This window comes from Callithrix jacchus, chromosome 13 (genome assembly GCF_049354715.1).
Source record: "Callithrix jacchus isolate 240 chromosome 13, calJac240_pri, whole genome shotgun sequence".
In the NCBI taxonomy this organism is placed as follows: domain Eukaryota; kingdom Metazoa; phylum Chordata; class Mammalia; order Primates; family Cebidae; genus Callithrix; species Callithrix jacchus.
The window spans coordinates 12,523,706-12,538,863 of NC_133514.1; the positions used below are offsets into that span (position 1 = coordinate 12,523,706).

The 15,158-nt window shown below is 41.7% G+C and overlaps 1 protein-coding gene across 8 annotated transcripts in view; it reads left to right on the forward strand.

Moving 5' to 3' along the window:
* Positions 1-15,158, forward strand: part of KIF13B (kinesin family member 13B) — a 197,621-nt gene that overhangs the window by 88,198 nt on the left and 94,265 nt on the right. For all 8 annotated transcript variants that reach the window (XR_013525465.1, XM_017963648.4, XM_008979053.5 and 5 more), the window contains 3 exons: positions 7,328-7,540; positions 8,820-8,930; positions 12,754-12,888. Coding sequence is in view for 7 of the 8 variants with exons in the window: in XM_017963648.4 (XP_017819137.4) it covers positions 7,328-7,540; positions 8,820-8,930; positions 12,754-12,888 (459 nt within the window). In the remaining variant the exon portion in view is untranslated. The remainder of the gene's footprint in view (positions 1-7,327; positions 7,541-8,819; positions 8,931-12,753; positions 12,889-15,158) is intronic.

The window sequence follows — 15,158 nt, forward strand, 5'->3', positions numbered from 1 at the left end:
TGAGGCAGACAGATCACCTGAGGACAGGAGTTGGAGACCTGTCCTCCAACTCCTCCTCCAGCCTGGCCAACATGACGAAACCCCATCTCTACTAAAAATACAAGAATAAGCTGGGAGTGGTGGCGTGCACCTGTAATCCCAGCTATTTGGGAGGCTGAGGCAGGAGAATCGCTTGAACCCAGGAGGCAGAGGTTGTGGTGAGCTGTTACCAAGCTGCTATTCTCCAGCCTGGGTGACAAAGCAAGACTCTGTCTCAAAAAAAAAAAAGAAAAAATTGTGTATGATCTTTTTTTACATCATTTGACCTTCACAGAAGATCATGAATGGGGCATTTTTTGCAAAACATGTTCCAGAGCTTAGGCAGTTTTCCCAGAGCCTTCTCCAAACTGCTTGAAGTGCAGATCCTTTTCCTTTAAAGTGGGTTTAGGTCCCTGTTGCTTTTTCCTTCTTAAATTCTTAGTCTGAGTCTCCTGGATCCTAGTTTGGCATAGGCATACTTCCCGTATTCTCCAGCTTAGTTTCCACTGAACTTGGAAAATTGCTCATCTTCTATAATGTTTTCAGTTTCACAGGGCCTTTGTTTTTTTTTTCCTTGTATTTGCGTTGTCATTGTGTTGTGCCCTTAATGTGTGTAACATCTGAGAATGAGAGAAGCTGTGGCTCTTCTTGGTGATTTGGTCCAGGATGGATGTGAGTGCTCTTCTCCCAGGGAGGATAGAACAACCATTAAATGAGAGCTATGTGTTCACTAAGTGGTCAGTGGAGAACTTTTTCACATTAAGATGATTTTTTGGTCCTCTGAATAACCGTCTAAATGTGGGCCTCTTAACATGAAGTCATGTCTGGTACTGAGTGGTCAGATAGTGAGTACCTTTCTGATTCATTCCCCGCTTTTCATTCCTACCGCCTCCTCCCTAATGACGGCCGTTTTCATCTGTTGGCTGTATGACAACCATTTCCCTTGAGCTTTCTTAGTCCAGTCCTTTCTCCATGGTTAGGTTTGAATATCTTTCTAAATTAATATTCTTAACCCTCAGTCTCTTCAGTAATTGTCCATAGTCCCTTAGGATAAAGTCCAAATTCTTTTTTCCTTTTCTGTGTAAATGGGGTCTCACTATGTTGGCCAGGCTGGTCTTGAACTTCTGGACTCAAGTGATCCTCCAGCCTCGGCCTCACAAAGTGCCGGGATTACTGGTGTGAGTCGCCACGCCCAGCCATGGAGTCCAAAGTCTTTAATGGTGTGTGACTTACAAGGTCCTCCATGAACCGACCCCCTTGACTTTTCATTGTTCATCCTGTGCCTCTTGGTATTACAAATTCTAGCTAAGTGATGAGTGTTGTCTTGCCTGTAGGACTTTACTCTTGTTTAACTTGGAACATGCTTTCCCCTCCCGTCTCTCCAGTCTCTCCTCCCTTCTCTCCCCTCTCCCTTCACCTGGGTAAGTCTTCTCTATCTTTGGGTCTCCAGTGTCGGTTTCTATGAGAGTCTTCCTTAACCTTTCAAGCTTTGGCTCTGCTGTTTGTTTCTGACCATATTGTATTTATTCCTACATCTTAGTTCCTATCACACAGTGTTTGCTTACCTGCATCCGCCCTAGACGGTGAGCTCCAGGAAGAGTCGAATGAATGAGTAATTTCAGCCTTGTTCTGAACCAGCTCTGTGACCTTTGAAACGTCTGTTATTTTCCTGGGTCTCATTTTCTCATCTGTAAAATGAAATAATTTGATTATCTGTCTTCACAGAGTTCTTTCAGCTTTTAAAAATTCTGACTTCTGAAAGTTAATTCTTTCCTATGTCTGTTTAATTTGCAGTTGCCACCTTTGAGAGAAACCTAGTCTGATTTGCCTAATTAAACAATTACAGAGTAAACAAGACACTTTCTACTTTCTCCTTGAATGAGTGCCAGTTCTTTTGTTGCGATTTCCTTTTTGCTGATGGCATGAGGTCATTTTTAACATAAGGGTATTGTTCCGTGAACAAGGGCTTTTAAAATATCAAGCATTTATTGTTTGCCAGGTTTCCTTTTCTCAGCATAAATTGAAGCACAATATACATGCTTTTCTCCTTTGGTAATTATTGTTACAAATCCCCTTTCAACTGATCGCATTTGCTGTTGACGTGGGCTGACAATGTGTGGTGGTTCTCAGAGGGCAGTGCGATGCTGCTAGCAAACCACACGGCAATGAGATTGAACCGCTGCGCTCTTGTTATATCACATGTGCATTTCATTCATGTGCAGGGGACTCTTCGTGAAATTTTTCTCAAAGTTGCCAAATGTGGGGCACCAGCTATGTGAGATTAGTGTCTGGAAGGGAAGAGTGAAGCAAACAGTCATGGCTTTGACTTCCCAAAGTCCAAGTTAGTTGTAGTTCCTTCTGTGTCATGCACTAAATTCTATTTTCTTCTTCAGTGTAATTATGTGTTCTGTGGAAAATCGAACTTCCACTAGTATATGGATAAGGGATATGTTGTCTGTGATCAGACTGAACTTTTAGCAAAACCTTAGGAATCACTTTGTTTCTGAAACCAGGTCAAGGTAATTTGGAAAGATGTCAGGTCACCTTACTTAATCCTCAGGTCTGAACTTTCTCTGTGTTACCAAATATGTACTGTGGGCAGCCGTGGGGGAGTGGAAATCATATTGGGCTTGAAGGCAGAATCCAGCTGGGCTAGGATATTGTTCAGCTTACCAGTTCTGGATTTTTAGGCAGAGTGCTACATGAACCTCCATTGTCGGATCAAACCTGTGTTCTCATCTATAAAACCAGGCTGTGTGATAAACTGCCCTCACAAAAGGCGGAGACCTAAGTAAATAAAGTATGTGCACAAATACTGCGGAAATCACAGACGGTTCCAACCATTTTAGATGTAATAAGAATGGAAAGGCTTTGTCTCTTCAAAAGTAGGAGTTTCCCACAGGTTAATGCCGCCCCAAAGCAGTTAGTTTTCTCATACTCTGGTGAATTCCCCATCACTGGCCCGTTGGAGTGTTCCTTTTAATCTTGAGAGTCTGTCATTCAGTGACTTTCCGTTACTGCAGAGTATTCACTCTTTCTGTTTGTTTGCCTTGATTCGTCTCAGCCTGGGTTGGTGTATGAGTGCTTATCTGTTGCTCGTAACAGATCATCCCCAGAATGGAACAGCTCGAAAGAAGTCATTTATTGTCTCAGGGTTTCCATAGGTCAGGACTCTGGGTGCGTGCGGCTTAATGAAGTGGCTTTAGCCGGGATGTCTGATGTGGGTGTAATTAAAGTGTTGGGGATTGGGGGCTGCTGTCATCATCATCTCAAGGCATGACTGGTGCGGAGAGGTGTCTGCTCACTTACATGTTGTTGGCAGGGTCCAGAAGATCTGCTTCCAAACTGACTGCTGTGGGCCTCTCTTCCTAGGGCCGTCTCACTCACGGAAGCCCGTTTCCCCTGGAGTGAAGGAAAATACCCAAGACAGAAGCCAGCATCTTCTTTGAATCTACCCTTAGAAGTGACATGCCATCACTTTCATTCCTTAGAGACCGATGCATAAGTCCTGGCCACACTCAGTGGAAGGGGAGGATACCGGGTGTGGGCAGCAGGAGGGTAGCCAGTAGGCAGCCTTGTCTGTGGTGCAGCAGAGCGCGGTGGGCTTAATGTCCCAAGTCTAGCTTTGTACTTGAGTTGTATCTCGCTATTTTTAACGTTCTCAGGCGAGGGTCGTTTTTTCAGTCGGTTGGAAGCTAGTCAGTCCTAAAGCTGTTTGACTGTACTTAGCAGTTTGAGTGTCATGAAGAGAGTCTCTCTTCTTAGAACCACTGTCTGAATTGTGGAAGTGCTTGTTTAGAACTTAAAACCTTAGTAGCTTCTGATGTACTATCAGTGTAAAGAAAATGAAGTTTCTTTAACATATTTTTCTTTTCTTTTTTATTGCATTTTAGGTTTTGGGGTACATGTGCAGAACATGCAAGATAGTTGCATACGTACACACGTGGCAGTGCGATTTGCTGCCTTCCTCCCCATCACCTATATCTGGCATTTCTCCCCATGCTATCTCTCCCCAACTCCCCACCCCCCGCTGTCCCTTCCCTATTCCCCCAACCGACTCCAGTGTGTAGTGCTCCCCTCCCTGTGTCCATGTGTTCTCATTGTTCAACACCTGCCTATGAGTGAGAACATGCGGTGTTTCATTTTCTGTTCTTGTGTCAGTTTGCTGAGAATGATGTTCTCCAGGTTCATCCATGTCCCTACAAAGGACACAAGCTCCTTGTTTTTGATTGCTGCATAATATTCCATGGTGTATATGTGCCACATTTTCCCTGTACAGTCTATCATCGATGGGCATTTGGGTTGGTTCCAGGTCTTTGCTATTGTAAACAATGCCACAGTGAACATTCGTGTGCATGTGTCCTTATAGTAGAACGATTTATAATCCTTTGGATATATACCCAGTAATGGGATTGCTGGGTCAAATGGAATTTCTATTTCTAGGTCCTTGAGGAATCGCCACACTGTCTTCCACAATGGTTGAACTAATTTACACTCCCACCAAGAGTGTAAAAGTGTTCCTATTTCTCCACATCCTCTCCAGCATCTGTTGTCTCCAGATTTTTTAATGATCGCCATTCTAATTGGCGTGAGATGGTATCTCAATGTAGTTTTGATTTGCATTTCTCTGATGACCAGTGATGAGCATTTTTTCATGTTTGTTGGCCTCATGTATGTCTTCTTTTGTAAAGTGTCTGTTCATATCCTTTGCCCACTTTTGAATGGGCTTGTTTGCTTTTTTCTTGTAAATCTGTTTTAGTTCTTTGTAAATGCTGGATATCAGCCCTTTGTCAGATGGGTAAACTGCAAAAATTTTTTCCCATTCTGTTGGTTGCCAATTCACTCTAATGACTGTTTCTTTTGCCGTGCAGAAGCTGTGGAGTTTGATTAGGTCCCGCTTGTCTATTTTGGCTTTTATTGCCAATGCTTTTGGTGTTTTGTTCATGAAGTCCTTGCCTACTCCTATGTCCTGAATGGTTTTGCCTAGATTTTCTTCTAGGGTTTTTATGGTGTTCAGTCTTATGTTTAAGTCTTTAATCCATCTGGAGTTAATTTTAGTGTAAGTTGTCAGGAAGGGGTCCAGTTTCTGCTTTCTGCACATAGCTAGCCAGTTTTCCCCACACCATTCATTAAACGGGGAATCCTTTCCCCATTGCTTGTTTTTGTCAGGTTTATCAAAGATTGTATGGTTGTAGATATGTTGTGTTGCCTCCAATGCCTCTGTTCTGTTCCATTGGTCTATATCTCTGTTTTGGTACCAGTACCATGCTGTTTTGATTACTGTAGCCTTGTAGTATAGTTTGAAGTCCAGTAGTATGATGCCTCCCGCTGTGTTCTTTTTACTTAGAATTGACTTGGCTATGCGGGCTCTCTTTTGGTTCCATATGAAGTTTAAGATGGTTTTTTCCAGTTCTGTGAAGAAGATCATTGGTAGCTTGATGGGGGTAGTGTTGAATCTGTAAATTACTTTGGGCAGTATGGCCATTTTCACAATATTGATTCTTCCTAACCATGAACATGGAATGTTTCTCCATCTGTTTGTGTCCTCTCTTATTTCATTGAGCAGTGGTTTGTAGTTCTCCTTGAAGAGGTCCTTAACGTTCCTTGTTAGTTGTATTCCTAGGTATTTTATTCTCTTTGTAGCAATTGTGAATGGCAGTTGGTTCTTGATTTGGCTCTCTTTCAGTCTGTTATTGGTGTATAGGAATGCTTGTGATTTTTGCACATTGATTGTGTATCCTGAGATTTTGCTGAAGTTGCTTATCAGTTTCAGGAGATTTTGGGCTGAGGCGATGGGGTCTTCTAGATATACAATCATGTCGTCTGCAAATAGAGACAATTTGGCTTCCTCCTTTCCTATTTGAATACCCTTTATTTCTTTTTCTTGCCTGATTGCTCTGGCTAGAACTTCCAGTACTATATTGAATAGGAGTGGTGACAGAGGGCATCCTTGTCTAGTGCCAGATTTCAAAGGGAATGCTTCCAGTTTTTGCCCGTTCAGTATGATATTGGCTGTTGGTTTATCATAAATAGCTTTTATTATTTTGAGATACGTTCCATCAATACCAAGTTTATTGAGGGTTTTTAGCATAAAGGGCTGTTGAATTTTGTCAATAAATCCAGGAGCTGGTTTTTCGAAAAGATCAACAAACTAGACAGACCACTATCTAGATTAATAAAAAAGAAAAGAGAGAATAACCAAATAGATGTAATAAAAAATGATAAAGGGGAAATCACCACAGATCCCACAGAAATTCAAACCATCATCAGAGAATATTACAACAACTCTATGCACATAAACTAGTAAACCTGGAAGAAATGGATAAATTCCTGGACACTTGCGTCCTCCCAAGCCTTAACCAGGAAGAAGTCGAAACCATGAATAGACCAATAACAAGATCTGAAGTTGAGGCAGCAATTAAGAGCCTACCACACAAAAAAAGCCCAGGTCCAGATGGATTTACAGCCGAATTCTACCAGACACACAAAGAGGAGCTGGTACCATTCCTTCTGAAACTATTCCAAATAATCCAAAAAGAGGGAATCCTTCCCAAATCATTTTATGAGACCAATAACATCCTGATACCAAAACCCAGCAGAGAATCAAAAAGAAAAGAAAACTTCAGGCCAATATCCATGATGAACATAGACACAAAAATCTTCAATAAAATACTGGCAAGCCGATTGCAACAGCACATCAAAAAGCTTATCCACCATTATCAAGTAGGATTCATCCCGGGGATGCAAGACTGGTTCAACATATGCAAGTCTTTAACATATTTTTCTAAGACCATAATTGTACCTTATGTTTTAAAAACTTTGCAAGGTGCTTGGTAGCTTGTAACAGCAACTTTCTGAGCCATCATTAGGCTTCACAGAAACTCCCAGTACAGAAGGTGGTGGAAGGGGTTGTCAAGTAAGTATCATGCTTGTTACTCTACGGAAGGTTTCGGAGGCATGTAAGGAGTCCTTTTTTATTCTGAGCAGTCTGTTTTCTTGTGGTATCATCTTACCTATAAAATAGGACACACTGACTTAGAACTAATATCTGTGAAACTGAAATAAACGTATTTTTCATGACATTTCTCTGGCCTTTATCAAAGGCTGAAATGCCCTTTTTTTAGTAGCGTAGCTTGGCAGAGAAGAAACAGCACGGTACTCGAGTCGGTACACCTGCCTTTCAGCCCTAGCTCTGTCGCTGAACGTGTTTGAGCTGGCGAAATTTGTTCACCATTTCTGATTTCATATTTCTCATATGATGTCTTCTTCCACCTTTAAAATGCTACTCAATTTTCTTTTTTCTCCTTAGGACAGCCTTGGGGGTAACAGCAAGACCGCCATGGTGGCTACTGTGAGTCCTGCAGCTGATAACTATGACGAAACCCTGTCAACACTGAGGTATGCAGATCGAGCCAAGCACATCGTTAACCACGCTGTGGTAAATGAGGACCCTAATGCCCGAATTATCCGGGATCTCCGGGAAGAAGTTGAGAAACTCCGAGAGCAGCTGACGAAAGCAGAGGTACGAGGCACAACTGCGCATCCCTGTGAGTCCAGAAGGGGGAGCCAGGCAAGAGCTTGAATTTTCTTCCCCTGGGCTGTGAGTGAGGAGGACTCTACTTAAAATTTGTGAATTTCTTACAGCAACAGAACTGTGAGATGAGTAATAAATAAAGGAATCCACAGGGTTCTTACAGATGTTAAAAAGATTGAATAGGAGCAGATAAAGAGAATTGGGAAAATGTTTGCATTTCCATTCAGGTGGCAGACAAAAGAGAGTGGTAGAGAATAAGGGAGAGGAAGAGACAGATACTGGGGACCATGTGTATATAATTTAATTTTTGTGCAGAAAATGATGGAGAGCAGGATTTTTGTTGAATCTCATTTGTTACCTGGTAGAAGCCAGAATGAAAATCTTGAGTCTTCCACTCCTTCGTAATCTAGCTTTTCCATGTTGTGGGTTAATTATGTTTGTAGAAAATATTTTACAGTAGAAGTAAGTACCCATGTATTTGGTGGTGCTCCATTACAGCCGTCTTCTGTGTATTCTCTAATGGATAATGTTGCATTAATAAATTTGAAAACCCACACAAATCTGACCTGCAACCCAAGTGCTCATCCTCCTGGGAAAGTGGAATGAAATATCAGATTCAGGATTCCTGCTTTAATTATCATTTCTCTTCCCATAGTTACTCAGCACTGTGGGGCTATTTCTGGAGTTTGCCTTCTTTTTCATACGTGTTTTCTGGGAATACATCAGTAAGAGACATGGTCAAGATGATTATCTTGATCGTATTTTTACCTGTTGAATTTCATCCTGTTTCTTATAGGCATAACTTTACAGTCCGTGAAGAAACTTTGTTGTCTCCTTGCTATTAACAACACTATCCAGTCTGCAGCACGTACACATTTAGTCTGTATATCTGTCGATCGGTTCCTGAAGTCATCAGTAATGGCTAGAGTGAATCATGTGTCTGAGTCAAGACGTATAACCCATTGGCATTTAAAAAATCCTTACTAGCTTTATATTTTTGCATCGTTAAATGTAATTGTATCTTCACAATAAAGTGGCAGAAAAGAAAAAGTCTTCCTTTTGGATAACTTGATGAGGCTGTGGTCCTCAGAACATTTGTGGCGCTGGGCCCAGGAAGGTCAGTCATTATGGTTCAGGTAGATACCAGACCTCAGCATGACATTGAGCCCAGAGGAGGCAGGTTGTTACTTGTGTCCTTTTAGATTTGGCCACTCCTTTTTCCAGGGCATCGTCCAGACATTTCATGAAGTAAACATTTTGCTTGTAGGCAATGAAATCTCCAGAGCTAAAGGACCGCCTGGAAGAATCTGAGAAGCTAATCCAGGAAATGACTGTGACCTGGGAGGAGAAACTAAGGAAAACGGAGGAGATTGCACAGGTTCGTGTTTCCTGACTGGTGAAGCACATGAAACCTCACAGCAGTTTTTGCGGTGGGACACATGGTGTTTCTGGTTCCTTTCTGATCTTCAGCTTGGCTGATGGCAAATCTTACACTATCATTAGGAATCTAGAGCTAAGAGAATCTGTACTTTGCAAAATTAATTTGAAGGATAAGCAGGATATAATTCCACTTGATTGTTTATTTTTTAGTGTCAGTAATTGTTTTAAAAAATTAAATGAAATAACTTCTTTGTAGCCTCTGGCTCTTAACACCCCATTCTGTTAAGTGCTTTGGAGACCTAAGGAACTTCCTGAAATTACGGAATTACTCAATCTAGTGCATGTGGCCAAGAAAAAAAAATACTGATAATAGGTATTACGCCATGAACTTCTTGGTTTCATGTGAAAACTCAGTGAAAAAACATGAAATTCCTAAATCTGAGATGACCGTCTGTCACGGTTTTCTAGGAACAGAGATAGTTACAAAATTTTAGGGTAGTGGCCAGGCACGGTGGCTCACGCCTGTAATCCCAGTACTTTGGAAGGCCAAGACGGGTGGATCACCTGAGGTCAGGAGTTCCAGACCAGCCTGGCCAACATGGAGAAACATCATCTCTACTTAAATAAAAAAAAAAAGGCGGGGCGCGGTGGCTCACGCCTGTAATCCCAGCACTTTGGGAGGCCGAGACAGGTGGATCACGAGGTCAAGAGATCGAGACCATCCTGGTCAACATGGTGAAACTCCATCTCTACTAAAAATACAAAAAATTAGCTGGGCACAGTGGCACGTGGCTGTAATCCCAGCTACTCAGGCGGCTGAGGCAGAAGAATTGCCTGAACCCAGGAGGCGGAGGTTGCGGTGAGCCGAGATCGCGCCATTGCACTCCAGCCTGGGTAACAGGAGCAAAACTCTGTCTCAAAAAAAAAGAGCTGGGTATGGTGGTACACACCTGTAGTCCCAGCTACTTGGGAGGCTGAGGCAGGTTGGATCACTTGAACCCAGGAGGCAGAGGTTGCAGTGAGCTGAGATGGCACCACTGTACTCCACCCTAGGCAACAGAGCAAGACTTCATTAAAAATAAAAAAAATAAAAAAACCAGAAATCTTAAGGTGGGCACATTAGTGTCAGTCTAGGAAGATCTAGTTCAGCATTGGGAGAAAAAGTCTATCTACCTAATACTAGATTTACACTGTGGCTTTCCTATTTCATGATTATACAACTTCTATTTTAGAAATATATATGGTAATGTGAAGCTCAGGACTCCATCTAACAGGCTCTTGGTGAACAATAGTAGCGATTGAATCAGTCTTGTTTTCTTTGATTTCTACTCTCTGGCCCTAGTTTGTTGTTCTGTAGCGAAGGGAGTAAGTGTCCTACCCATACACAGTAACTGCTGATGACAGTAACGCCATCATTTATTGGATACACTTATGTATTGAGCCCTGTGCTAAGCACTTTTTGCTACTGTACTGTATGTAATCCTCTCAGAAGTCTTACCAGGTAGGGACTATTACCCAAGTTGTTCATCTGTTATGTGTAGTTTTAGTCGCTAATGAGTTTGTAAGGCTCTCAAGAAAAAGACTATCTTTTAGTGTTGTATGCTCAATCATATTTTTGCATAAACAGAACTCAAGATGAGTATTGTCTAATTCCAGTGCCATATCTACTATACCACATTGTCCCTTATTTTTATCTTTTATATTGTTATTAAAAGATATGCACTTAAGTCAAATCAAAACCTTGAGCTAGATCAGGGGTTGACAAACAATACATGTGAATGAAACCTGCTCCACCACTTGCTTTGGTAAAAGTTTTTTGGAGTACAGCTGTGCTCATGTATCACATACGGTTTCAACAGTAGGAATAAGACAGAGACCTCATGGCCGTGAAGACTGAATATTTACTATCTGACATGTTACAGGAAAAGTTAACCAACCTCTGAAGTCAGAAGGACTATTTGATAATATTAGTAAACTGTATTTTGAGCCTGATTCCTAGATATTGCAAACATTTGTTATTTTTTTTAGCTGATGAAAAACTTTAAAGTTTTTGGTGGCAAATGCAATAATGAATTGACAGTTTTCCACCATTATGCCCTTTTTGGCTTAGACAAAAAAATTTGTAGTGTTTTTACTATTATAAAATCTCAAATGGCAGCAACGTGCACAGGGAGGTAGCGTAAAACAGTAATAACTAGTAACAGCAACTTAGAGAAAAGTGTAGTTACTTTCTTCATTTTACGGACATGACTCTAGCCAGGAGAATCACTTCTTGGAACTGAGTGCAGAAAACTCTGATGGTTGCTGTTAACTTCTGAAAGAACCCTGTAGTTCTTTTTGTTAGAACTTGATTTGAAGACCCAAGACCAAAATAGACACCTTTCAATTTTGTAGTAATGTATTTCTAGGCAGGATATGTTGGCTGAGTTGCAGCGATTATGTAAATTATGATGGCATGCCTAGAAATAGCAAATTGTGAAGTTTGATTTTAATTACGCTGCAAACTTACTGTGCGGCCCTAGCTAAATGACTTGGTTTGTCTTGTCTTCCCCCAATATCAGAGGTCTTGGGTAACTGATTCATTGCTACTTGCTATTTACCCATAGTTGAAGATACCCTCTCCACTCCTGACTACCATCATACAGAGCATCTGGATGTGAGATCCACGCCTATCCCCTTATCACGTACAGATGTTTGTATATTGTACAGGTTCAGAGACAGGCACAAAAAAAGGAAAGGGGTTTTCCTTGAGTGCATATGCAAGTTTGTTGGATTTTGGATGAATTCACCACACTGATGTTTTGTGTGCTTGCCGTGTATCCTTCCCTGTGCTAAGTGCTGGGACCACAACAGTACATAAGATAGGATCTGTGCCCACACAGCACGCGGTCCCGTGTGAGAAAAATGGCCCAGTAAACAGTTACCACATAGAACACGTCTACTCCAGGTAGAAGAAAGTTACAAAATCACTGCAGCTAAAGAGGGCACAGAGAACGTTTTTTGAGACAGTCTCACTCTGTCGCCCAAGCTAGAGTGCAGTGGCATGGTCTCGGCTCACTGCAGCCTCCATCTCCCGGCTTCAAGTGATTCTCCTGCCTCCCCTTCCCAAGTAACTGGGATTACAGGTGCCCGTCACCACACCTGGCTAATTTTTGTATATTTAGTAGATACGGGGTTTCACCACATTGGCCAGGCTGGCTTGAACTCCCGACCTAAAGTGATCTGCCCGCCTTGGCCTCCCACAGTGTTGGGATTATAGACGTGAGCCATTGCCCCCAGGCTAGAGAACATTCTTAGCACTTTCAAGGACATGGAGCTTGTTTCATGCAGTGCCGGGTTTGACAGGAGTGAGAAGACATGAAGCCAGAGAGGAAACAAGATTGGGGGCTTTGTGAACATCATTGAGGGAGTTTGGCCTTTATCCTGGCCAGGAGGTCGCTGAAGATGTCAAGCAGGAGAGTGTATTGATCCTTCCTGGCGTTAAAGAGGGATCCCAGCTGAAGAAAGTGCACACACCTTTGCTCATATATACAGAGTGAGATGAATTAAAGGTGTTAGGTGTTTTCAAGAGTGAAAACAAACTTCATCAGTACAGTAGTTACTATATGTAATGGACTTCATTTTTCAAAATAGAATTAACGAAATAAAAATTAGATAGTTTGGAAAGAAGGGAAAAATGCAATAAATCTATAATGCCATGGCCTAAGAGAATGTATTTGAATTACAAGGCTATTGAATTATCGTAACATTGTAATGTAAGCGCTTAGGTATCCTACTGCCTCAGTAGCTGTGGAATTAATGCTTCTCTGATACATTTACAGGAACGACAGAAGCAGCTTGAGAGTCTTGGAATATCTCTTCAGTCTTCGGGCATCAAAGTCGGGGATGATAAATGCTTCCTTGTTAATCTGAATGCTGACCCAGCTCTGAATGAGCTTCTGGTGTACTATTTAAAGGTGAAGTAATGTGCTGTGCTCCTGGTTTCTTGCTCTGAAATAGGATAATAGTTCACAGTACTTTAGTAAACTTGGGGAACCATGCATACTCAAAAAACAGAGTTAGCAAATTGTTTTTATTTGAATAAGCTGGAGTCAGGGAACCATCTTGGGTTTCTGGGCTCAGTTTCCTTTTTTAGTCTTTCGTGTAGTTCAACTTGACAATATAAAAAAAGATACTCTGATATGATTTCCAACAAGTTAAATAGCTTTCCTACCATTATTTAAGAAGACTTGTATCAGGGAATGAAGTAGCTAACTTTACAAGTAGATGACTTGAAAGGCTAGATGATTCATTTTGTAAGTACACTAAAGCCTTTGTGGTTATATGAAGCACTTTCTTTTGTGAGCAGTTTGTTAGCTCACGAGAAATGTATAAAGTTCTTAGGACCAGTTGGTATGAAATTTATGTTTCCAGTAACTCTTAGGAAAATTTAAAAATTTAGGTTGTCAATCTATTTTTAGAAAGTATAGGTTACTTAGAGACTGAGCGAGTCAGAGCATGGAACAGAGAAAAGGAGAAATACTGGTATCCACTGAAATCTGTAAATCGTGGGACATGTTAGGAAGATAAGAGACAACTTCAGAATAAGCCTGAAGCCTGAGACACTCCACAGATTCGAGGAGTGTCCAGAATGGGTTGTGTCAAGCCCAGAGCACAAATTACTTGTTAGATATGATGTACTGCACCACTCTGACACAGGGTTGATAATGGTTAGGACTCAATTTCTTTCCCTCACATATGTGGGTTCAGTGAATGTGACCAGAAAAGTAAAGCTAACAAGCTGACCTTGTGGGAAACAGCTCCAAGAGAATTCTGTGGTTTCATTTCAGAAAAGCCTGGAGAGGTCCTGGGGTACTGGCTTTGTGTCATTTTGAGAAGGCCCGTTGTTACTAAGTATCTTACGCAGCGTGTTGATGTGCTGTGAGTGAGGCTGTGTCTTTGATGCACACCTTCCTGTGTGCGTGTCTCAGGTGCTGTGTTTCAGTGGCAGCAAAGCTGGGGTGGGAGGGAGTGGCCTGTCTCTCTAGTCCGTGGTTAAGCCCTTTGCTCCCTGTAATATAGTTCCTTTGTAAATGGAGGCAAGTGTCTCAGGCTGATTTGCCAGGTTTCTTTGAGGGTTGGAGTTACAGAAGCACTTCATAAACAGAAGCACTATACAAAAAAAAAAAAAAAAACCTCCACATTCCACTTTCTTGTTTGATACTCTGTATGGTTTATTATACACATACTGTCTTTGCCTATTAAAAAATGGTGTATTATCAGCTGGGCACGGTGGCTCATACCTATAATCCCAGAACTTTGGAAGGCTCCGGTGGGTAGATCACTTGAGAGCAGGAGTTCGAGACCAGCCTGGGCAACAACTCTTTCTCTACTAAAAACATAAAAATTAGCCAGGGGTGGTGGTACACGTCTTGGGTTCAAGACGAATCACTTGAACCCAAGAGGTGGAGGTTGCAGTGAGCTGAGATCCTGCCACAGCACTCCAGCCTGGGTGATAGAGCCAGACTCTGTCTCAAAGGAAAAAAAAAAAAGGTTGTAGTGTCACATTACTTACTTTGCTTCTGAACAGTGCTGGCAGCATTTTGAGTCAGGATATTCATATGAGTGTGACCAGGACAGTAAAGCTAATGAGCTGACTACGTGGGAGGACATGCAGTGTTAGAATAGGACCTGAGTATTCTGTCCTTTTCATTTCTCAGAACTAGAAATTATTTTCCTTTCCATTGTAACATAGTTTAAATTGGGACACACAAACATACACGTCAAGAAAAAACTCTGATTCATATCTGCTCCTTGACTAAGAACTTAAAGAAGCTGTTTAAAGATGTGTGAAGAGTCATCAAATGTTTCTGGTCATCTTGCGTGGAGGTGTTTGGGTTCTGTTTTGGGCTGTGTGGCCAGCCCTGTTTGGCAGAGTCTGAGGCAGTGTTGATTTCTTGACTGCCCAAGCTAACCCCAAACCAAGCATATCTTCAACACAAAGCACATTTAAAAGGATGATCTCAGCCCAAAGACAGTTTTTGCTTCAGTAAAGTGATACCATGGTGTGGGATGGTAGAATTTGGAGGCTGAGCATTTTTTTTCTTTGCCTTAAAAATTCAAAAGTCAATTTAAATGCTGGGCAGATGACTTCACATCTCTGGATGACTTAAGCCACTCCATGTGGAAGTGAAGACATTGGATTAAAATCTCCCTGAAGTTTTTCTAGTTCCAGTCGTACAGTTCT